General features: G+C 40.9%; 2 protein-coding genes across 2 annotated transcripts; one reads left to right on the top strand and one right to left on the bottom strand.

Annotated features, from left to right (window-relative positions):
- Window positions 1-432: 432 nt before the first annotated feature.
- mboat1 (membrane bound O-acyltransferase domain containing 1) lies at window positions 433-10,008 on the bottom strand. The gene is made up of 13 exons (XM_073485814.1): window positions 9,845-10,008; window positions 9,309-9,454; window positions 8,789-8,866; window positions 7,502-7,597; window positions 4,638-4,693; window positions 4,346-4,400; window positions 3,125-3,317; window positions 1,923-2,115; window positions 1,691-1,794; window positions 1,485-1,549; window positions 1,248-1,380; window positions 932-1,083; window positions 433-632 (listed from the first exon to the last, which is right to left on the bottom strand). The coding sequence occupies exons 1-13, from the start codon at window positions 9,932-9,934 to the stop codon at window positions 455-457; spliced, it is 1,539 nt and encodes a 512-aa protein (XP_073341915.1). The 5' UTR covers window positions 9,935-10,008; the 3' UTR covers window positions 433-454.
- Window positions 10,009-13,050: 3,042 nt separating this feature from the next.
- LOC141012663 (transcription factor E2F3-like) lies at window positions 13,051-23,261 on the top strand. Its single transcript, XM_073486192.1, has 8 exons — window positions 13,051-13,558; window positions 15,680-15,800; window positions 17,370-17,500; window positions 17,723-17,811; window positions 18,708-18,870; window positions 19,286-19,396; window positions 20,675-20,816; window positions 21,471-23,261. The coding sequence occupies exons 1-8, from the start codon at window positions 13,277-13,279 to the stop codon at window positions 21,764-21,766; spliced, it is 1,335 nt and encodes a 444-aa protein (XP_073342293.1). The 5' UTR covers window positions 13,051-13,276; the 3' UTR covers window positions 21,767-23,261.
- The last annotated feature ends 206 nt before the right edge of the window (window positions 23,262-23,467 follow it).

The raw sequence follows: 23,467 nt of genomic DNA, 5'->3' as shown, positions 1-23,467 counted from the left end.
CAGAAGGAGGACAGGACAGAAAGTGAGCCTCCTTTCTCTCTTTACACTGTTGCATTGTTGTTGGAGCAGGCAGACCGGGGTTGAGATGGAGGGGGAACAGTGGAGAAGAGAGGAGGCAGGTGGAGGGGAAAGTGGAGGGAGGCCAGCGTGGTGGTGGTGGTGGTGGTGATGATGGAACCAGAGACTCAGCTAATGTCTTTACAGTCTGCCTGCTGAGCTTATGTTTGACGTATTGTCATAATCATACAATATGGCAGAAAAGCTCTCCCCATGAACATCCAGTGCCAGAGGTTGAAGACCTGCATCAAACTCTTTACTCTGTCTTGTCCCAAAAAATAAATAACACAGTATTTTCCCATTTTAAGTAGTCTGAATTCCCTTCAGGGACATTCACTTGTCTCTGAGAGGGCGCCGTGGACAGAGAGCCTGGTAAAAGAAAGTGAAGAGAGGGTTTTCAGTCTACTTTGTCATTGTTGTTGGAGTGAACAGGCTGGCACTGGGCTGAGCACGAAGACGAGAAGGAGGCGGAGGAAAAGGTTTTAGCGGCGGCGGAGGGTTCCCTGGGTTCGTGTTTCTGATGCAGGGCGATCGCAGCCAGAATGCTAATGATGTGCACGTGGAAGTACATAGACCTAGGAAAGAAAGGAGGAAAAACAGAGTGTCATTAAGGGGAAATGCTGACCAGTAGGAAAGTTTGACTGAGTTACAGAGCAGACCACAAAGTGTGTTAAAAACTAACTTGTGGAGTGTTTTTTGAATAAAGTATTAAACAAAAGGAGGCTCAACTCTACTTTTCCACATTAATAAATGTCATCAGCCACTAGAAATGGCATTACTGGTATAGTGGCTCTTAATATACCATGTATAATGTTCAGTCTAAAACTGCAGCGATTTGTCAATCGACAGAAAGTTCATTACATATATTACATACCAGTAATAAACCAAAGTGGACTCTACATCGAGAAGTAGAAAAGGCATGACAGTGTAGCAGATGGCCAGCTGGGTGGCTGCCCAAGTTAAGATGTCGTAACCCAGCTTCAAGCCCCTATAGCCCAGGAAGTAGTGGCGAACAGACTTCCGTATCTGTTGAGGAGAAACAGACAAACAGAGGGATAAATAACGACCAGTGAAAGAATTTGTGTATTTAAGCTATGGTGTTAATGTACTTCCAGCTATCCCAATTAAGTTACATGACAAGAATTATTTACCTACCTCTGAAAAATATTGCATAATCGCAAAATACTCACAGCTCGTGCTGCCATGGTGATGGGGATGGCAGTGATGAAGGTGAAATAGTACCCTGGATAAACACCGTGCCACAGGGCAGACAGGATGAAGGTCAACGCCAACCTGTGCTTGGGTGCTCGGTCATAACACACCCTGAGGACATCAGAGGAATCAGATGCTTTAAAAAATGTTTGTGAAAGCTGAGAAACTGTTTTCCAACTGTATGCAGTCCTGACGTTCACGTTAGCAGCACATACGTTTTGAGCCAAATTCCTGTTCGAATATTCCAGTTGTCTATGAATGTCTTGAAGCTGGTTGCAGTCTGAAAAAGATCAATAAAGAAAAATAATCACAGACAGGCTACTCCAATCCTTAAGTCATATCCAGAATTTTAATTGTGAATGAAATTTAATATAGATAGACCATGTTCTGTTGTTTGAATCATGTGAAACACTGAAGGTACCTCAATCCCCAAGATGTTGAGATTGCAGATGAGGTCCCAGGATGGCTTTCCATTTTCATCCATCCCCAAGAAACCATAACCTGCAGCGTTGTTGACTGCATCAGCTGACCGGACGGAGAGGAAAAAAAAATGACTTCCATGACGATAACAATGCAACTCATGTTCCCAGCATATGACCAGCTGATAATTGGTTAACCACAACTGAAACACAAATCCCACACACAATGCTCACCCAGTGTCCAGGCGAAGTAGAATTTAGGTCTTGCGGCTTGAATGGAGAAGAAAGCGTAGGTGAGCCTGGTGAGGAAGGGGACGTGGCTGATAAAGTGGGGGTTCACGTTGTACGTTATCGGCAAGGACCGAGTCACAGTGAGGAAGAACAACATACAGCCGCAGCAGACCAGCAGTTTTCGACAGACAGCATGCTGCAGGGGAGAGAGAGAGAACTGCTGAGCACTGATGGAACAAACATTACGAATGGACATCGAGACAACTGGGCTATCCAAGTGGGTTCATTTATGGCAACTTCTGAAAACAGAGAAAGTTGCAACGAAGCCGATTCATTAATAATCCATTAATGGTGAAATAATGCTTGTTATTAGGATTTGTATATTCACCACTTAAGAGCTTTTTTATTTCCTTCTTTGACTTCAAACAACATTAAGTAATGATAAGGACACACAGAAAACAAATATTAGTTCTTTGCTAAGCTCTGCTGAATCCATTTACTCTGGAAGCGGTTTCAATTGACTGAAACCGATTGGATTTGTGGAGTCTGGTTATTTTCTCCATGGGCATCAAAGAAGTTGCCTATATTGGTAACGGTTTACTGCATTAGTAAAATTTGACATGTTAACCGTCAATAAAAAGTTGTGTTCTTTCATAAATCTAGTGTAAATGATAAATCAGTGGAAACTGTGTTCAAACAGCTGCTAAATGTAGACAGGCTGGTACAGCGGTGCCGAGACAAACTGTCAATTTTTTACAAAGAAAGAAACAACTTATTTATTCGCAATGTTAAGTTTCTCCTAAATCAACAACTCTTAAAAAACACAGGGTTTGTAAAGGACTCTGGCTTCTGTTGATACCATATGTGAACAGCCTACTTTCTATTGACTATTTTTCACTACTGCCTCTTTTACTGCTTTATGAGTTTATTTCAGATTTCAGATAGCATATACAATTTAACATGAAGGTGATGACATTTTAATATAATACAGGAGAACAAAGCCGAGACAGCATGCTGTGTCTCCCCCCAGAAACAACTGGTAATGTCTCCTTGACTACAAAAATGAGACTAAGAGAAGACTGCAAGAAAAGTGGTCTAGAACAGACCAGTCCTACTACAGTCCTACTACAGTCCTACATAATGCTGTGTCATTAAGTACAATCAGACAAGGGAGCAGCAACCACAAATGCATGACCAGAACATACCAGAGGTGATGGTTCTGGTGTCTTATCATAACCGTTCTGCCCATTACACGTCCCAGAATGCTGCCTGAGCCTCCTGCTGGTGTGTCTGCCCTCTATGAAGTCTATGTAGTCCTTATAGTTACTGCACGGTCCCACCAAGACACTCAGGAAGTTCAGATTGTAACTCAGGTACTCGATGAATGACGGCCTCACACTGTAGAAAGAACAAACAGAGACACCCTGTTTATTTTCAGTGAGATAATAGCGATCATTTCAGGTGAAATGACCCTGAATGACAAAAAGTGACTTTTTCCACTGATAAACTATCCAAATATATACACAAATTAGCTTAACTTAGCCTCTGGTCCTCCAATTACAGCAGTTATGCAGCATTTTAAGGAACCAGGGTTAAACGGTAACCAACTGCAAACACTGAATAAGTCATACAGAAATCTGTTCTTCAATAAGCTTATTGATTACTGAAAGCAAAGTATTGACCTACCAAACTCCAGTCTAGCTGGTTACACATGCATCAAAGCTTATAATGTAATGTTTACTGTACAACCAGACTTGATGGGTAAAATCAGATTTATCAGTGAGACCTACAGGCAGCAGAGGAATCTAAAAGAAAGCTAACAAACACAATCACCAAATTTAGAGCTGCAGGGTTATCACACAAGAGCAACACTCTGTTAAGATCGTTTTCTGGTACATTTTTAAATCTATGTTAAAACAGCATGCACGGTACACTGACAAATGTGGTTTTATCAATTCACATGCATAAACATGTAATGTTTTTCCATGCAAAATGATGCCTCTGCTCTCAGTTCACAGCATGCTTTTTACAGGAATAAGCTATTCACCATGATTGCATGTCCTTGTCATTGTCCTTCGTAGCTAAAGGAAAGGAAACAGTTATTTAATCTTTAAATAAAGCGTTAATTCAGATGCAGCCTTCTGCGCATACATACTTTGACGGGCCCAGGTATGTATTAATCCTACTTTGTAAATTATGTGCACCTCAAGCGTCAGGTGTAAAAGAAAATCAATTTAATTAACTAGGGATGAGAAGAGGAAACACATCAGAACCCCCACTTTATCATAACACACAGAGCAGTGCTCTGACTTGTCACCAAAATGTCTTGCCCCTGATGTTCCACACGGCAACAGATAATTGCCACTGTATGAAAATGAGAAAAATTGAGAACTTATTAGTATGTGTTACACACAGTAGAAACTTACTTTACTGCCAGAAGCTTCTGCTCCGGGGTCAGTTGTTCAGATTTCTTACACATACCTGAAAAATAAGAGATGAAGTCATCACTAACTCGTTTGGAAACCAAAGTTTGCCACTTTTCACCAAATAATAAAATGCATGATGGCTGAATTTTATTAAGCTGCCTCAGTTTCAGAGTCCTGGTATTGTGCATGCTGGCTCACAGTCACACTGTCAAAAAGTCTTAAGTGAAAAAGAAGTGTCTTAAATGTCATATCTGAGCACATTTATGTGTGTATGTGTGTGTGGTTGCTTTACCGTCATGGAGCTGGAAAGCCAGTGTGGTGATCTTCTGGGTTACTATCATCAGAGGCCTGGGTGGAAATTAAAGAAAAAAATATTTTATCGTTTAATTCAACTGTAAAAGTTTGGGGGAAGAAGGCTGGTATTTACTGCTGGTAACTAAAGTTAGACACTGATTTCGTGGAAATTCTGAGGTAAAAAAAAATAAAAGGTAATAAGTAGTGATGATCTTGACTAAGTTTCAAGTACAGGAATCAAGTTTTAAAACTCAGAGGCAGATTCCACTGACAGCTCAGCAAGCAGCACGTTTGTCTGATCAGCAGTAGGATGCTCTTTTCAGTCATTTTTTTCTATGGCTAACTCGAAACAAAGCACGTCCAAAGCAAACGCCTACTGGGCAGCAGAATTTAGCCACCCCCCCGTGAATGACTTCATTCTTTTCCAGTAGTGACAAGTCAGGCCACTTATTAATCCAGTGCTATTCACTTAAATCCCTCAATTTTCCCTTAATCATTGTTCTCTCTGAAACCAGTAGAGGCCCATCTTCATCTTGTAAAGATCAGTGATCAAAACACCTTCATCTTCTAAAGCTGAATCCATAATTCATCAAATACTGCAGCTTTTTTCACACTTATTTGTAATGCAATAAACAGCAAAATGTAATTTGCTCCTGACACTGTCATCCAGGTAAACATACAATATGTGTACATAACTTATGTTTGTGTTACTTCACACACCAGTGTCCTGTAATCAGCTTGTCATCAAGTGCTACTGACGCCTGATAACGAGTCTTTCATTTTATTCAGGTGTGATGGGGCAGGGAAACACCTAAAACATGCAGGCCAGGGAGCCCCCAGGACCAGGATTGTTTCAACACCAAAAAGTGCTTGAGGTAGTTTGCTTAGTAAAGATGCAAACAATCAGTTAAGTTGATTAATCAATTAGTTGATTGAAAAAAAAATTAATTGCCAGCTATTCTGATAATTGATTAATCGTTTCAGTCATTTTTCAAGCAAAAATGTCAAACACTTGCTGGTTCAAGCCTATTAAATGTGAGGACTTGCTGCTTTTCTTTGTGATTCCTGATAGTAAATGAAAAGTCTTTGGCTTCTGGACTGTCTGGAAAAAAGAAGCAATTTAAGATGCCACTTTGGGCTCTGGGAAATTGTGATGAGCGCTTTTCACAATATTTAGACTGACAGAGTAAGTGATTAATCGATTAACCTGCTGATGATTTTCATGATTAATTCTAACTGAAATAATCATTAATTGCAGCCCTAACATTGAGGCAGGATCCTGTACAGTAAGTCTGAACAGACTAGTTTCACACCCCCTCTCCTGGTTTCATTCACAGATAGAGACCTCTCTGTCCCAAGAATGTGAGTGTGTGCGCACAAACTACATCTCTCTCTCTCTCACACACACACTCACACACACTCACTGGTTCCTGTGTGTGAGTGGGCTGCATTGTGTGCACTGCATGGAAAACCGAGGCGTAGAGGGTGGCTGGCCGAGCGGCTGGCAGTGCCAGCTCAATGAGAGTTGGCAGTTGGCTTTAGAGCAACATTTTCAGGGGTGCGCAGTGCAACGCTCCACCAGTGCAGCCTGCAGACTCTGTTTTTCCATGTAGACTCTAAAGCTGGCGGCGTGCACAAGATTTTGACCCAGTTCACTTTCAGTTCTGCTGCCTTTCTGCCAAATTCAGAAAAGATCAGCTTACTGAAATGCTCAAAAGCACACAGACTTACGAGACAATTTTGGCATCCTCCAACAGTGAAAGCAACACAGCATATCAAGGTGACGATGAGGAGAACACAACCGTAGGAAACAGCTAATTATCAACGTAAATGAATGGAATAGATTGAAAAGATAAGCCAGCACCAAGTACCCATATTGCTTCATCAAAGCTGTTGAGGGAGTTGTACATATGAGCACCATCTGTGGGATGCACAACCATGAAAATGTCAAACGCGAAAGCCTAAAGATGCTGGGTCTCTAATTCAATAAAACGACCCTACCAATGGCTGACTCACAGGCCTGGCTGCTCATCACCAAAGTCACGCGGAGCACAAGTGAGGCTGCCAACAAATTCATCCACAGCAGCACTGGGCAAAGAAGTTGCTGAATACAGGAGCCACCAAAGTCGGCTGTCACCTTTAACACAACAAATACTTTTGCCCAGTTTATCTGGTATGAATGGTGGCACTGCAGGCTTTATCCTGACAGAACACATGTATCTACAGCTCCGTGTTAGTTAAATATTTATCTGGTTTGTGTGAATCATGGAGGCCCTGCTATCTCTACAAGATAACCAGTATGTTAACACGATTATAGCTCTCTTGCATGCCATCAATTTGATGGTCGCTATGGAATTAAGTTGCGGTCAATGCCTGTGGGCAGATTTTTTATTTCAAAATAGTCATTTTAAATGATGCAATCTTTCATTTCTGAATGAACAATGACAATCTTCAAGTTTTGCTTCAAGCACTTCTGTGTTATCCTCATAGAGTCGAAAAGGGGGCATGCAATGTTGCAAAGAAAGAAACCCTTGATATAAAGATAAACATACCAAACGGCAAACTGTCTGCTCCTTGTTTCTGACACAACAAAGTCACAGTTGCCCAGAAGCAGAGAGCACCTTTAACTCCACCTGGCTGGGCAGTGTCAACTGTGAACAATCCACACTGCTGCTTTTTAATCAGCGGTGTTGTATTTACACAAGGCCGTGGCACCTGTGGTGACTGTGTGAGCAGGTACAACACAGTTTGGAGACGTTAACTGATAACACTAGAGCTGCTCTAAAAACTGAAATGACTAATATGCTGTCACCACAAAGGTGTGGCAATGAGAGGAAAAGAGGTGATTACGTTTTTCCTTACCCAGAGAAATCCGTGGACAGGATCCCATAGTTAAAGATGAAGACTCTGCTCACTTGGCACGCTGTCAAGTAGCCCATTGCCGTCACCATAGAATACCTGTATGGGGATGAATGAACCAAAGTGAATTAGACAGAAGACAGTTAAGATATTCTGGTGATAAATATAATACCTGTACATATTACCAAGTATGGCTGACCCCTATTTGTCAATTGCTAATCAGTTTTTAATGTCTTGGTTTATCAAGAAATGCATTTTAGCATATGCTACTTTGATCAATATAGGGATTGATTGGTGCCTTTCTTACTTGTATGCATGCAGAGGAGTTCAGCCTAGTTCATGGATGTCTACTGTATATGTTTGAGTAGGAGGAATCTGATGCAGAGATGCAAACGATAAGTTGATTCACTTATTATTGTAACATAGCAGAGGGATTACTTTGTTTTTTGTAGGTCCTGAGTTTGTCTTGATTCATTCACAGTTTCCCTCTCACCATGTGCCAGGAGTGTAATGTGGTGTGTATGTTTACACTTTTTTTTATTGTGCTTTGACTCCACTGTCTGCACTGATTTAACAGACTGGTCGGGCTGGCATGTCAGGCTGCTTTTCACCTGACGTGTTCTGGTTTCTTTCAACAACAGTATTTTAGTTCAGGCTACATTTTAACAGAAAGATAATGGGGCGGGGTGCATCGCACTACAGTGTGTGTTGGACTGTGTGGGAGGGAGAATGGATAGGTTCACAAGGCGTGAGCAACAAGAAATTTTTGTTTTTCAGATTTTAGATGTCCAACCATACAACAACAATAGGTTATCTATAGTAATGTGCCAACGCCACCAAACGAACGTCTCTGACGTAAAGAGTTTCTGGGCTGATCTTGTCTAACAAGTTTAGTCAGAAGATAACAGGAAGAGGGATTGCACCAAAATGATGGAAATGACATGTTGCTGAGTCGCAGCTTTGTCATCTTGTGCTGGCATGATGACAGACACATGTCGCAACTTATCGATTATGAAATACAACAGGGTTTTGTTATAACCAAACCAAGTAGACTAACAGATGCAGAATTCTGCATGTAAGTAGTTGTTAGGTAATTTTGTGGCTTTGATTTATTGCACACAGCATTACATTATGTTCTTAATTACAACTTATATTTCATGTTTAAATGCAACAAAAACACATTTCCTGTAACAGTTCACAAACCATCTTATATTCCAACATTTTGTCTCTGTAACATAGCTTTATTCCAGACCTATCTGTAGATTTTTCTTTGAAGAGACCGACACTTACTTGTGTACATTGTTGATGTCAGCTTGGACAAGAATCAAGTAGCTTGCAACCACCACTGTCAGGATGTGAGCTGCGTACCTGCAAAGGACACACACTATCAGAAAATGTACACCTTTACAATTATACTTCTTTATATGTCTGTAATATGATACAGCATGTGTGTCAGCCTAGACATGTTTCCTGTTATTCACTGATCAAATGCCATCACAAACATACCTTGCGTCTCTTTCCTTTCTGTGCACTCTTATTGTCTACAGCCTATTTGTCCCATAATTATAAGCCTGTGTCGCTGCCAACATTCAGCACTTGACCCTGCACACTGTCTACTTCTAAGAATGACAGATATAACTCAGTGATCAAGTACAAGATAGTCAACTAGCACATATTCTATCTCAAAACATGTTGGTGATCAAGACGTGCTGCTGTATCAGTGAAGGGGAAATGAAGAAGTGCAGCGTCATATGAGAGAAACTGAATGGACTACTGTGTGAGTGCTGTCTCGGACAGTATCATACAGTACCATCCAAAGCAGAAGATGAGAAAGGCAATGCCAAGGAGAGTGGCCACAGCGTGCCTGACCAGGGGGTTGGCATGGCTAGGGCTGAGGTAGAGACGAAACCAGAAAGCAGCAGCCAGGGCAAACAGCTGGCACGCCAAAAAATTCACCTGTATGGGAGAGATATTATGTATTATATATTATATATTCAATAAAATATCTGCCTTTCTGATACCTGAAAAAACCTCACAATACTCATCCTCTGATCATATTGTGACAGCATGCTGGAAGGTTATGATTTAAAAAAAATATATAAATGTTAAGTTGCCTAATTTTTTTAAGTTTGGCATGCAAATCTAAAGTTTCTATCTGCTCATCACAATTAGCCTATGAACTGCAGTGTGGGCGTCGTCAATCACTGCCTGTCTCTCTAACATGTGACACAACGTTAATTGACAAACTACACATTCATAACATTCATAGAGAGTACTATAGGGAACACAGGTAGGTGGGGGGGAAGTGCTGCTGAATAAGTCAAATTCATGAGCAGATATTCTTACCTGATCAAGAGGAAAGCCCAAGTATCCACTGACAGGCAGCAGCCACTTGGATCCAGTGGTGTTGAACGCAGTGTCTGCGCGCTCGCCCATCCTACGTAGTTTCGAGGTGGCGGAGCCTCAGTTTTCCCGGTTGTATTTTCGCTTCTATTTTATCTTATCTCTCACTGTTTTCCGTCACTGACATGCATTGTTTGTCGGAGAGGACCCGTGACAAGTCAAACCAGTCCACAGTGTGATAGACCAAGCATTAAAACTCCAACTCCCTCCTCCTCCTCCTTCTCGGCCTCAGTGACAGTCAAGTCTGACAGAGACCGACAGAGAAGACGTTGCTTTTCCGGTCACTGCTTCCAAAATAAAAGTCGGTCTGACGAACGTACAAGATACGGGTTAGTATATGCTACAATCAGAAAGCTAATTACAAAATATACACAGGAGAGACCTGTTCTACAATCTTGTTTCCTACAGCAGACGCTTAGTGGCGTAATGTGTTGCATTTTAACTCGGACATCGTATTACACAAAGACGTATGAAAGCCATTTCACCTTACTTCCGGTGTTATTCAGGCTCACTTCCAAGCCTGGATCAACATGAGATGATAAAGTGGTACTGCCTCTATTTAAAATGAGTGTTTGACTGGGGACACTTGGTGGAGAAAAAGTGGTTTGTGAATAAGCGAATAAGACATACCACTAGAATTAACTATAATAGCTTATAACACACAATGTAAGATAAATTTGCACCTGCAGATTCTGTCCACAGTGGATCAGACGTACAGATAAGATTTAATCTCAAAAGAGAACAAAGTGCAGAGCCAAATATGTACCACAAGATCTTCTGTCTGCTAGGGAGAGGTATTAACCTGTAAGACTCACACACACTATGTAAAATTCAATATAATAAAACAATGGTTCTCAAAGTGGGGTGTGGTGACTCCCAGGGTTCCTTGAAAGGGTTCCAGGGGGTCCCAAGCTAAAGGGGGAATAATTCATTTCACTATAATTCCATCCATGAGCAACACAATGACAGAAAGTATGACTATTTTGGGCATGGGTTTCATACACATTTTGTTGTAAAACATCTAAAAGCAAAATTTGTATTTGATGGGGGACCCTGGGACAAGATCGTATCTAATGGGGATCCATGGTCTAATGTTCAGTCAGTTTACGGGTCCTTGATGTTAAATAGTTTGAGAACCAAACACTGAACACAATGAAGACACAAAATATAAAGCAGATTGATGCACACAACCTCCTATACAGCTAGCAAGACCATTTTTATCCTAAACATATCAATGAACGCTCTGGAGTGAACAGAGAAACTAAAAAAAGCCAATATACTATTTAACCAGGAAAGGTAATGACTCCTGACATACATGCTGTCCAATAAAATTGTGGGGGGCTGCTGAGCCTGAACTATATGAACTGCAAGTCTTTCTAACAGTGTTTAAGTTATTCAAAAACTGTATATCACGTTTGCTGCTCTGTGGTGGTAACAAGTGAGTAGAATTAAATTATAGTAAGAAATTGTCACTTTGTGAATGAAAATGGATGATAGGGCACCTCCTTGTTTCTTAAAGTTTGAATATGAGGGAGTCCAAGTCTTATCTTGAAATAAATGAATTATTGCGTGTTGCAGAGGGTACGAAGAAAGGTCATCTGTGAGAGGACTGAGAGCTCTTCCCTCAGAGACCATAGTAGGGTTTGCAGGGCAGCAGTGATATGGAAATAAACATCTATTAATCCTTGTCGGTTAATGCTGTGACTGTGAGTCATAATTAATGCCCAAATGTCAAGTTTTCTCAGTGGTTCTCTGGAAACAAACTGAGCACTTCGCACAGGGTGAGTGCAAGGCTGACATTTAAAGTGCAACACTAGCTATTAATTCAGCATGAATGTTAATGTTTTCTATTCCAATTAAAGCAGCATTCAATAGTTTCTCATCAGTGAGTTTTCTCTTCTCTTGTACCACTCAATGCTGAGGTCAGAAGTCAAGATCAGCATCCTCACGCTGAAGGGTTTTCTCTTCATCCTGTATATCGTAATACAACAATTTAGAGTATACATTGCATTCTGACTTATTAATGAGGTGGGTTACTATGATGGTGATACGAAAAGTGTTATATGGCTTGAGAAAACAGTTGCATAAAATGGAAATATATTACAAATACATCTGAATTGTACTTAGGTAGTCACTTATATTCCACCACTGAATGTAAACTTTTATCGGTAGAGATACATTAATATTTATACTATACATATAATATATCATGGTTTTATAGAACTAAATATGTCTGTTGTGTGTTAATTACAGAAATATTAAAAATGTGTTCATATGTAAAGAAAGTGACATATCAAAGGACAAAGTCCAACAACCCCTAACCCTGACATTCTGTATACTGAAAATTAGAAGCACTGACAAGGAACAAAGTAGCACTAAACAAACAAATTTGCAAATGTTTTAAAAAAACACAGTCCTCACATAAGATAAGCAAAGATTTTCATAAAGGGGGAAAACATTTGTGTGATAGAGTGTAATGCCCAAAATATTACAATATATATGTAATATTATTAATGAGCAAAGCAACCTATTATTTTGGAGGTCAGTATTTAATGCTCAAAGTTGATCTTGTCATCTTTTTAAACAAACAAACAAACAAACAAACAAACAAATAATAAAAAAAAAGGGTCCTAAATTTTGTCAGGACTGAAAATGCTCATCTTTGCTCATTCTGTTAACTTGAACAGACAAAAATCTTGTGGCATGAATTTACTGTATTTATCAGTATCAAAATAATAAATAGTTTTGTAAATATACATAATGATAATAATAACAAAATTAAACTAATGTGAAGTATATATATAATATAATAAAAATATTATGTAGAGAGTGAGTCGATCATTTGTACATAATTTACCACTTAACCCTGTCTCTTCAGCACAATTGGTCACTTGCGCCGCTTAGCGTCCTGTCAGGGAACACGCAAGGCGTGACAGGTGACGTCCCCTGTTTACAACTGCCAATGAACACGTGGCGCACTGAAGCTTGAGCTGCTATTGGTCGATACGCCAGTAATATGGGCGGGGAGTCGTCTATGAAGGACCAATAGCGTCTGGCATGTAAATTCCGTTTGAAACTTTCCCGGGAAATCTGAGTTTCGCGGGAGGGCTCTTGAGCGCGTAAACCGTATCCCTTCATTCATCAGGCCGTTTCCTGAAGCCATTTCTAGTCGGGGGAAACGAGAGTTGCGCTACTTTTTAATCCGTTGCATCTGCCTAAATGCACCTTCCTAAGGAAAAATACTTTACAAAAGTCGATGAATCAGACTCTCAACTTTACTTCGGTCTGATTATTTTTGTAACTATTGCGACGGATTAGCAGCCATACGGGCTTGAAAGTACGGAGACAAGAAAGGGGTTACCCCGAATACGCAAGATGAGAAGAGGGATCTCCTCGGCTCCGGACAAAGTGATTTTAGCGGGGGTTGGGGGCTCTCCTCTGGACAATAATATCATTTTAACAACTCTCTCGGATCGTTTAAACCCTGGTCAATCCAACGCTACGTTTATCCAAATAATAACCACCCCACCGCCTTGCAACGTTACACAGACATCAAATGTGTGTTTATCCGAACCTCAGATAAACAACATTTACACAACTCCACAACAAGCTGCAGCAAACGGAGCAGGACAACGACCCGCTCTGGGAAGACCGCCGGTAATCATTTATACAGCTCATTTGAGCACATTTGGCTTGCTACAACTAGCCACAAAGACGACAAAATGTTAGCTTGCTAGGCTAGCCGAGCTTGTTGTTCGGGCAGCTAACGTTAGCTGCTTAGCCAGGGCATTCCCACGACTCAACCTAGCGAGGTGGCTAACTAACTACCGCTAGCTAAGTTACCCAAGTGAGCTGGTTAAATGTGTTGTTGACTGTAGGGAAGCAAACGACGAGTTTAAGTTAGTTTTGCATTTACAGAAACGTAGAGCTGTCATCTAATAGCGTGCTATGCTAACTTCATGGTGCTTTTGAGTCCGCTTCACCCTTGCAGCCAGATGGAAATATTGGTAAGAGATGAGTAACGTTAGCGGTGGCCTAGTGGCTGCTGTTGGTGTCTTAATTTGGGGGTTGGGGGGATTGTTAGGCTGCTTGGCTCTTAGTTAGCGAATTTTTTAGCTTTGTAACAAGACACGAGGGGCTAAACTTGCAAAGACATGAGCTCACACGAAGCTAAAGCTTCACTTCAGTTTGGAAACTACTCGATAGATATTTCTCCCAGTCGTCTCTGAACGTGCAAGCCAACTTGGATGAAGCTTGAAAATGTATTAGCTTTCAAGGCTAGCAGCAGTATTGATTATTAGAGGACAGCATTACTCGTTGTCGGCCTTGACCTTAATTTTGCACAAGTGTTTTATGTCCTTCCTTGTGTTAATAAAGTGTAACGTTATGGTGCCTTTCATGCCAAGTAAAGTGAAACTCGACTTTGTTGCTTTAGTGCTGACTGCACGTTTCCTGTATATCAACCTGCACAAACCACACAAAATAGTTTCAGCTGCATTCAGGGTGTTGGTTTGTTCCTGGCTATTCATCTTTCATGAACTAAACCAGCCTCTGTATCTCAGGCTGTAGCCATGACCAGGCAGGGGGGTGGGGGGGAGCTGCATGCTGATATAAAATGGCTGACATTTTGACTGTCAACAGAGGGCATGTTATTCTTCCTCAGACTTGGGCTAGATTAAGGAAGAGAAACTATTAAAGATGAAGTTTGCCATGCTTAAAATACTTTATTTAATACCATTTCCTGAGGGTCAATTGACTTAACCCCTTGTAAGGGTTTAGAGGGAAATGCAGTAGACCAGCACCCTGGTGGTGTGTTACTCAAAGACACTAAAACAGACAGGATGGATTCTGGCCAACACAGAAGTCCAAGGGTTCCCTGGTTGAAGAGGCTATTCACTAATTCACCATGCCGTGTAACCGTGATGATGACTAGAATGCCAATTTAAGGCGGTGATAGAAAAAGTATTGAACACTCAACCTAAACATGGTGTCAAGTACTCCTTTGGCGATGAGGCGGACAGTGAACATGTCAAGTACTGCTCAACTCATAATGATCATACGTCACCTTTTGTCAGGCTACAGCACTCCTTCAATAGGAGAGATTGGTCGCGACAGGTTTGACATTCACAACCTGTAACTTTGAAGTTATGATGAATGTGCGGTTCAATATGGTGGTTGAGATCCAAATGCACAATGAGCTCCAAAGCAGCTGTTCAGAAAGGGCGTTATTATTCATATATGATTAATGGATGGTAAGGGTACAGGAAATGACTTGATTTTTACTTTCTTGGACAGTAGGTTGCGATCACCTATTGGCAAAAGTGCCTGTGTATGTGGCTATCTGGTATCTCTATGTATACTTGTGGTTTGATCAGGCATATTGTTCAGCAATGTGATCAAACCCAAAGGTGTGACTCATTCCTAAGCTATGTGGGTTTTTCTTGGCCCGCGAGCTAATAAAATAAATCGCAACCACTGGTTTTGTGCCACGTCATTAGACTGACTGAGTTTCATCATGATATATAGGAATTTTCACAAAAAACATCTTGAACTTTTTTATTGACGGTGCCTTTTTGACTGCTCCATATCAGACGATATCCTCACAGATCACATGATCAAAACAAAAGCAACACTGGAATTTGCATAGCAATGCACTGGATATAGTTGAGATAAAAGTAATGATGAATTTATCAAGAATCTTTTCTTGTGAGGTGGCTTCAAAGTCAAGTGACCAAAACGCCCATATCTGCTGTTAACTGTATTTTATTGCCCCCCTAGGCAAAAAGGCGGTTGGCATTAGATGATTCAGACCACCAGTACCAGTCGGAACCAGCCAGGACTCCAAGAGGCAGAGGAGGGACCGCGGCGACCAATGGGGCAAGGCTAAAGACACCCAGAAGTAAGAGGCAGAAAGTTATAGGGGGCTATCTGTTTGTACACGTAACTTAGATTTTTAAAGCACAATGGTTCAGGCTCATCCTGTGTGAGAAAGAGTCAGCACCAAGGTTCATACACAGGAACTCATTGATGCAGGTAGTTAATACTGTTATTGGAAAAAGAATATGCTCGGTATCCGGTAGCTGAACACATAGGACTAATCAAAGTAGAACAGTGTTTAACCCCTGACCAGGGTCATTCTAAGTTTCTTTTATCATACTAAAATGAAAAGTACTTCCAAAAGTATTCAACAGTATTTTTTTCCTTTCATTATAACAAAGCATCCAAATTCATGCATATGCCTTAGCACAGTGGACCTTTAAGTAGTAGCATGAAGACTTATTTTCAAAGATACCATGTGGTTTATATTTTTTGTTATATGGTGGCGGTTATTAACCTCCATCATATAACTTGACTTAAAACAACCCAACAAGATGCCCATTCAGATGACCCTTGATTTTCTCTTTACTCTGCATGGTTCTCCCATACAGTCCACTCAACTATTTTTCAACTGCGGCCCAATATTTACATGATATGGTGTGATTCGGTACGTACCCAAAGTTTTAGAATCGGTCCAGTCTCATCTGGCTGCGGTGGCTGCAGCGTAATCCTCAGGGGGCAACGCAATCTGTTGCAAGTTATGTCCACTAAAGTTGCTTGTTTTTGCCACTTAAGGGCTGAAGTTGTTAATCATAAGTATCTGACAACATTATGGAAACGTATTCTTCAAAGATAGACCTCATTGTTAGATAATAAGATCCATTTTGTCTGAACCACAAGTAATGCTTGAGGAGAAGTCTCCCTATGAAATGTTGCGAGGTGTAAATATTGGGCCTAGGTTTAAAAATACAGGAATTCCCCATTAAAACAAACAAAACTTTGCAGCAGTGTAATATGTGGTTGATTCCAGCCACAGGATGTATTGGAGGGTGAGACAGGTGATATGCGGGGGCCCTATGCAACAAAAAATGCTGTACCATGTGATGGGAAGGACTGATTTTATCAACATTGAGCAATTTGTATTAAAATCCAGTCCAGCTGGTGAATATTTAACTCAGTGCTTTACGTAAAATGTTTCCAGCTGGCGATTATCAAAGTTAACTTCAATGCTTTGTTCGAGCTGTAACATAGATCGTGATCTCCCCTTGATGTAAATCACACATTCCCATCTGATTATAACTGATGGAGTCATTTCGCTCCAACATTTCCTGATCGGAAAATAACACAGTTAGATGCTGTTTTTCCAGCACGATTCATGCTTCAGCTGTCAAACCTATAAATGTAGTCCAGTATAAAAAGGCATGGCAATTTTATACTGGACTACATGTTCTTAAATCTGTCCGGGTGAGTATAGGAGTCCTGTGATTGAGTTGATTTCATGAATGAACTCAAAATGTATTTGGGCTTCCTGTTACCAAGTTAAATGGTTGATATAAAGTTTTGTCTTTACTTGTCAATATCAAATCTACCGCTGAAATATTTTGTAATGTCCTTTTATTTCTCTGTTCGCCCCACCTTTCCTCCATAATAGCGCCCAAGTCTCCACCAGAGAAGACTCGGTACGACACCTCCCTGGGCCTATTAACAAAGAAGTTTGTGGAACTTCTTGCTCAGTCTTCTGATGGTGTTTTGGACCTCAACCTTGCTGCTGAAACCTTGCAGGTAATTTCATATCCAAACTGACAAAAAGAGAGAAGGCGGCGGTGGTGTAAAGAAATAAAAACCTGCCTAATAATTGTTGCACTTGTCAAATCTTGTGAAAAGAGGATTGACAAGTGACATCTTAAACAAATGTATCCATTTAAAACATTGAGAAAGTTTTTGATTTCAGTTAAATATCCTACTATATGGGTTACTGATGAGACCTGTGTCCTCTGCATTCAGGTACAGAAAAGGCGGCTCTATGACATCACCAATGTACTAGAAGGCATTCACCTCATCAAGAAGAAATCAAAGAACAACATTCAATGGATGTAAGTGGTCATTCTCTCTCACTCTCACTCAAATACATGGTTTAGGCCTTTGTTATGTCTAACCTGTGGACCCAAAAACCCTATAAAAGTAATACTGTTTGTGCAGTGCATCTCATCATGAAATCTGAGAAGAGAATGTGATGTTTTCCCTTTCTCTCTGTTCCTCCAAGTTTGTGCCTCATCCCTCTGTTCTCCACATTTCATACTGTCCCATTCCTTTCCTTACTCGGCTCTCGTAGCCCTCATCATGACCAGGTCTATTTGTACAGAGCTCCTTGTCTTTTCACCTCTTCTTTTGCCCATCTTTGTGCTTTTATTTCTACAAGCTGACACGGTTGCAAAGTAGTCATAGCTTGATCAAATTGCTGTACCAGCAATTAATAATTTGTCTAGGTTATGTCACAAAAGCATTAACTGTGCAGCGCTGTATTTGTGCGAAGTTTTCTTAAATGTTTTGCAGTAAGAAGCTTTAAAAGCTCAGAAAATCTTTTCTGGGTTTTTCTTGAGTTGGTGTGGCAAAATGTTACAAATGGTCCCTCCTATGAACAGATTGTTTTCCTTGGCCTGTAGAGCACAGGAAGGCAGGTGACTGCATGCACACATGCCACATCAAAGTTTGAGGATATCTGACTGTGCTACACTCAAGCCTGCAAATTTTAATTAAACCGTCATTTGTCAGTAAATGCTTAGAGCACACGCAGTTTAGGAATAGGCCTTAAGCACCTGTGCTCTCTGCAATATCTGCTCACATGAACAATATCACCTACGTATTGAAACCTAAATATTTTCCTGCCAAATATTTGAAACTTTGAGTAAGAGACCATTATATATGGGCAAGTGAAGAGTACAAAATCTGTTTTAATTCACACTCTTCTCACTCCTCTCTCCATTCACAGGGGCTGTAGTCTGTTGGAGGTAGAGGGGGCACTGAGCCAGAGACAGAGACTCACGGCAGAGGTCTCTGCTCTCGGAGAAGAAGAACAGAGGCTCGAACAGCTCATCCAGAGATGCAGCCTGGATATGAGACACATGAGCGACTTGCCAAGCAACCAGAAATATCCTTTTGTTGTTAGTTGATACGTCATCCAAAAGTTTAAATAATTCTTGGCTACTTTACTTTAGCAAGAAAACTTTCTGTAACTATAGTATGTTCTCATAATTCTGCAGGTAAACACTGCAAAATCGATGTCAGTATAAATTTGTTTGTATGCTTTTTTGGATGATTCTGCTCATAGTGAATCAGTGATGATACTTCAATATTGAGTGACTGAGCGAACTGAGTTTTTAGAATAGTAAAATCAGATTTAATCACCTAGCTTACGACATGAGCATGTGTAGATGTGTGTTACAGCAATCACTAGCAGTTTGGAGGTTTGCCACCATGCAGCGAGTGTTTTTCAGGCTTGTACATACATGTATGTTACATATACTGACATTGTAGTGCTATTTCTTTAACGCCTTCCTCTCCACATATGCCTATGTAACGTACCAAGACATAAAACAGCTGGGAAACCTCAGAGACCAGACCGTTATTGTCGTCAAAGCGCCCACAGACACCAAGCTAGAAGTACCAGACCCAGATGAGGTAAAAGCACAGAAACACACAAGCTGGGTCTGTCATCCGTGATCTTGATGAAACGTCTGCTTCCAGATGTTCCCTTAAAGAAACTGTCGGACATATCCGGAAAATTCACTTCTGATCTTACCCGAATATAAGAAAAGATAACCAAGCAATGGGTCTGTGACATGGTAGTCTGTAACAAAGCTTTTACAGTGTGGAAAATTTGACGAAGTCCAGCAAGTACGGCACAGCGAATCTGCTCAGACACCTGTTAAACAGTCACAGCATTGCTTCCAACATAAATGCAACAGCTGTATAGATTGCAGGTGAACCCTTGAGAGTTTTTCATGCAATAGACTTTTGCGGTAGCAAAGCAAATTTGCATCATGGCTTCACACAGAGTTCAACTTTGGTGAACTTTGACTGGCAATAGGAAAGATGTGTGTGTGGTTGACCCCTCAAATGGACTACAAACCAGTGAACCAAGTTCCTTGTGCCTCACATCCTGCACTGCCTAAATTCCGCACGGACAGACAATGGACGTCTGCTTTTGTGCGCCCTTAATGACTAAGGGCACAGTCCCACACACAAAGGGTGCTCTCACACTATGCAATCCGTACCATGCCCAAGCACGTTTGACCCCCAAAGACCAGTTTGTTTGACTAGTGTGAGTGCTCAGTACCGTACCTCAAGCACGGTACACTTTCTTGGCTCTGGCACGTTTGGAAGATGTACAGTCAGTACAGTTGCTCATGCATGAGCACAAGCACGGGTATGCAACGTGGACACGGCATATAATCGCCACCATCTTAGATAATCAAGAAATCCAAAGTCAGTAAAGTTACAGTCATATTCTCAGTGTTGTTCTCCATTGTGCTGTGACCGCACTTCTTGTAAACTAAAGGACGCCTTATGATGACGTAAAGTCAGGTGTGTCGCATTATGACGTGATGAGGTATGTACAAGAGGTAACCGTGCTCAGGCCCGGTTGGGGCCGGATCAATGTGAGTGCAGGCCAGCGGCGGGACTGGGGAGGAGGGACTATCGTGCTTTGGCACGGTACGGAGCAACTGGGCCAAGTGTGAGTGCACCCTCAGATACTACCCCCAAATGCCTGGTGAAACAAATCTACCTCACGCTGCATTGAGTTTACCATTTATTTAGTACACCATCACATGTACAGACCCGTGCGTATATATATAAACTACTAGTCTCTATCTTTCACTGGAGTTTGTCCATCCTTCAAATCAAGTGCAGTCAGTTTTTTTTCTTGGAACTCATTATTTGTTTTCCTCTCTGCAGAGTTTGTCCATCCATCTGACCAGCACAAAGGGTCCTATAGAAGTCCTGCTGTGCCCAGATGAGGAGAACGATCCCAGGAGTCCTGTAAAAAATGGCAACATGGACATCAATGGGAACTCGCCATTCCTCAAAGTCCTTCAAGGTTTGTCTCAGATAGACATTGGTTAGCAGAATGTTTATACATGGAGAGTCTGTCTTGACTTTGCTCCACCTTTTTGTTGAAGATAAAGACACAACTTAGTCAGATTTATATTCAACTTAATGAAGTTTCTACTGCAAGGTTTTTTGCCCACTTTGACTACAACACTTCAAGTTAGCATGTTAACATTAAGTGTGAAAATCTGCTTAAACTGATGGGAATTTGGTGACTAGTTTATGATGTACTGTATTTTGTATCTTGTCATGAACAACACAACACTTTACACATTTTGAAAATATGCTAGAAGAAAAGTCTGTGGATCGACAGTCATTTGGTCTCGACAACAGACCGAGCAACATCACCATTTATATGTCTGTAAAGGTGTGAATTTTTTCAGAACCCAGTACAAATAAAAAAGTTTACAACACTGACATCTTTATTCATAGAGAGATTTGCATGTGCTTTTTTGACTTGAATGTTAAATGAAGAAAGTTTGTATGTTTCAAAGAAAAGAAACCATTGGGGATCAGGCCATGATAGGTGTTTTGATCAAATTTGAAATTTAGTCAACATGGCTGCTCTTTTGGCCTAAAGGATTTGATTGTTTCTTTAGCTATTTGTAAATAATAACCTTGTCAACTCTTTTTTCCTATACAGATCCCAGCTGCACAAACGCCTCTCCCAGCCCCTCCCTGGTACCACCTGCCTCTTCCTCAGCTGTCTCCGTCACTACTCTTTCCCCCATCTCGTCCCCTTACACCAGTCTTCTCCAGCAGACAGAAGACCAGATCCCCTCAGCTCTTGGGCCTTTCTTAAACCTTGGGCCTCCTCTTATGGACCAAGATGATTATCTTTTAGGTTTGGGAGATGACCAGGGAATCAGCGACTTGTTTGACGCCTGTGACTTTGATAAAATGCCATCTCTTGGCCTGGATGATCTCCTGTGCAGCTAGCATTAGGTAATAGAAATTTCAGATATTGTGCATGGGCGAGAGATGGAGAATCAGTGAGGGTTTTCAATACCTGTGACTGACTGTGTAGTTAGTTGAAGTCAATTCTAAATAGATGGAAATTAAACATTGAGGGCTTTTTCAGTCCCAATGGGACTATATGCCATGTTCCTTCATGGTGTGAGAGATAATGCATGATTTCACACAAAGACACGACTGGTCAGTGTGAAGACGTATCTATTACTCTTTCTCTCAGGCTATGTAAGGCCTCCAGTGTAGCTGGGAGTTCTGGGACATCTGAAGGCCTTTGCTCCCTGATTGATCCAGTATAAATGTGGGGGGGAAGGGCATCCACCTCTCTATATGACGCAAGGTTCACATCACTGTACTGAGACAGAACAGATCGAAGGGAAAAAAAAACCATACCACCTGGCATTAACACCACATTGGGTGATTGGGTTGGATGCAGCAAAAAATCCATGTGTATAAATGCCCCTCAGATGCACAGATATGATCACCCAAAGCCATCCCTTGAATGCTCAAGAGTAGGAAAGAGGAAAACTATTCAAATCTTAAAGGATTAGTAAATATGAGGATTTGATAGCCCTGGAAATCTGCTTTTTGGCAAGGAAAGTGTGAGGTTGATCTGTATTTCCAGGGATTCATCCAGGTAACCTATCCTTAGACATATCTAAGAGTTTAAGATGTGTTAATGCCAAGCGCTGTGGGGGCTGAGGAGATTCTCAATGATTGTGTTCTTATACACCAATGATCTGTGATGCTGACTGTTAAGGAGGCATTTTGTGTACAAGTGAAGAAAATTTTAGAAAATTTAAATGAATATAAAAAGACAGTGGCAATTTGGGTGCACAGCATTCACGTCTACGATTATGTTAGGATAGACACCTGTCAGGTTACCTATTGTGCTATTTGGGCTTGTAGTCATAAAATTACTAAGAGTATGAGTATTTTTATACATTGAAGCACTATTTGGATGTACTGAGAGCTGCATGGAAGTCCATATACTGTTATTGAGTGCACATGACCTAATTATCTAGTTTTAAAGGAAACTAAATGGCAAGGAAAATATGTGTGTCCTCTCAGTGGTCTAAACGAAGACAGTTGTACACAAGGGCTTAAAGTTTACAGAATATTTACATAAAGGTAAGCCATATGGCACAGAATCTGTTTCACTCTCATACTACATCCTCCATTTTCAAAAACGGTTTAATGGTTAAAAGAGACCTCTGTTACCTGTTGTCTGATTTGCTGGTTATCAACTGAATCTGCGGACACAGTCACATTTTGTATGCCTCATAGAAATGTACAGTTTAATGAATATAAAAATGTTCAATATGGGAACAGATATTGTGATGTTAAACATTACATGAGCCGTATGCCAACAGTGCAAACAAAAAAGTCATCACACCTGGGTAGTATGGGCTTAAGCAAAAACACCACATGTACTTGTATAAATCTGGCCTGTTGGCACACATGATGTGCAGACTGACTCATACTCTTACTGATACTCTGTGAATGCAACGCCCAAACTTTCTTGCTGCTTTTTGCCTATACCCTCCATTTTCATCAGCAGAAGCTGCCATAACCAAACCTCCCCCTAATCTCCTCACTTAGACTGTGTGCTGTGAAATATACTGTGGTTTGAGCGAATCAGAAAAATATGACATTGAACCACTTAATGGT

The sequence above is a fragment of the Pagrus major genome, chromosome 17, assembly GCF_040436345.1.
Source record: "Pagrus major chromosome 17, Pma_NU_1.0".
NCBI lineage: Eukaryota > Metazoa > Chordata > Actinopteri > Spariformes > Sparidae > Pagrus > Pagrus major.
Note: the sequence above shows the minus strand (reverse complement) of the source record. Positions and strands in the feature narration are given on the sequence as shown.

Coding starts and splice junctions, on each gene's coding strand:
- mboat1 (XM_073485814.1), bottom strand. CDS start 9,934: ATGGGCGAGCGCGCAGACACTGCGTTCAACACCACTGGATCCAAGTGG. Junction 8,867..9,308: donor CTCATCTTCTGCTTTGGATG/GTACTGTATGAT, acceptor TGTCCTTTGCAG/GTACGCAGCTCACATCCTGA. Junction 4,401..4,637: donor GGCTTTCCAGCTCCATGACG/GTAAAGCAACCA, acceptor CTTATTTTTCAG/GTATGTGTAAGAAATCTGAA.
- LOC141012663 (XM_073486192.1), top strand. CDS start 13,277: ATGAGAAGAGGGATCTCCTCGGCTCCGGACAAAGTGATTTTAGCGGGG. Junction 13,559..15,679: donor CCGCTCTGGGAAGACCGCCG/GTAATCATTTAT, acceptor TTGCCCCCCTAG/GCAAAAAGGCGGTTGGCATT. Junction 18,871..19,285: donor TGCCAAGCAACCAGAAATAT/CCTTTTGTTGTT, acceptor CTCTCCACATAT/GCCTATGTAACGTACCAAGA.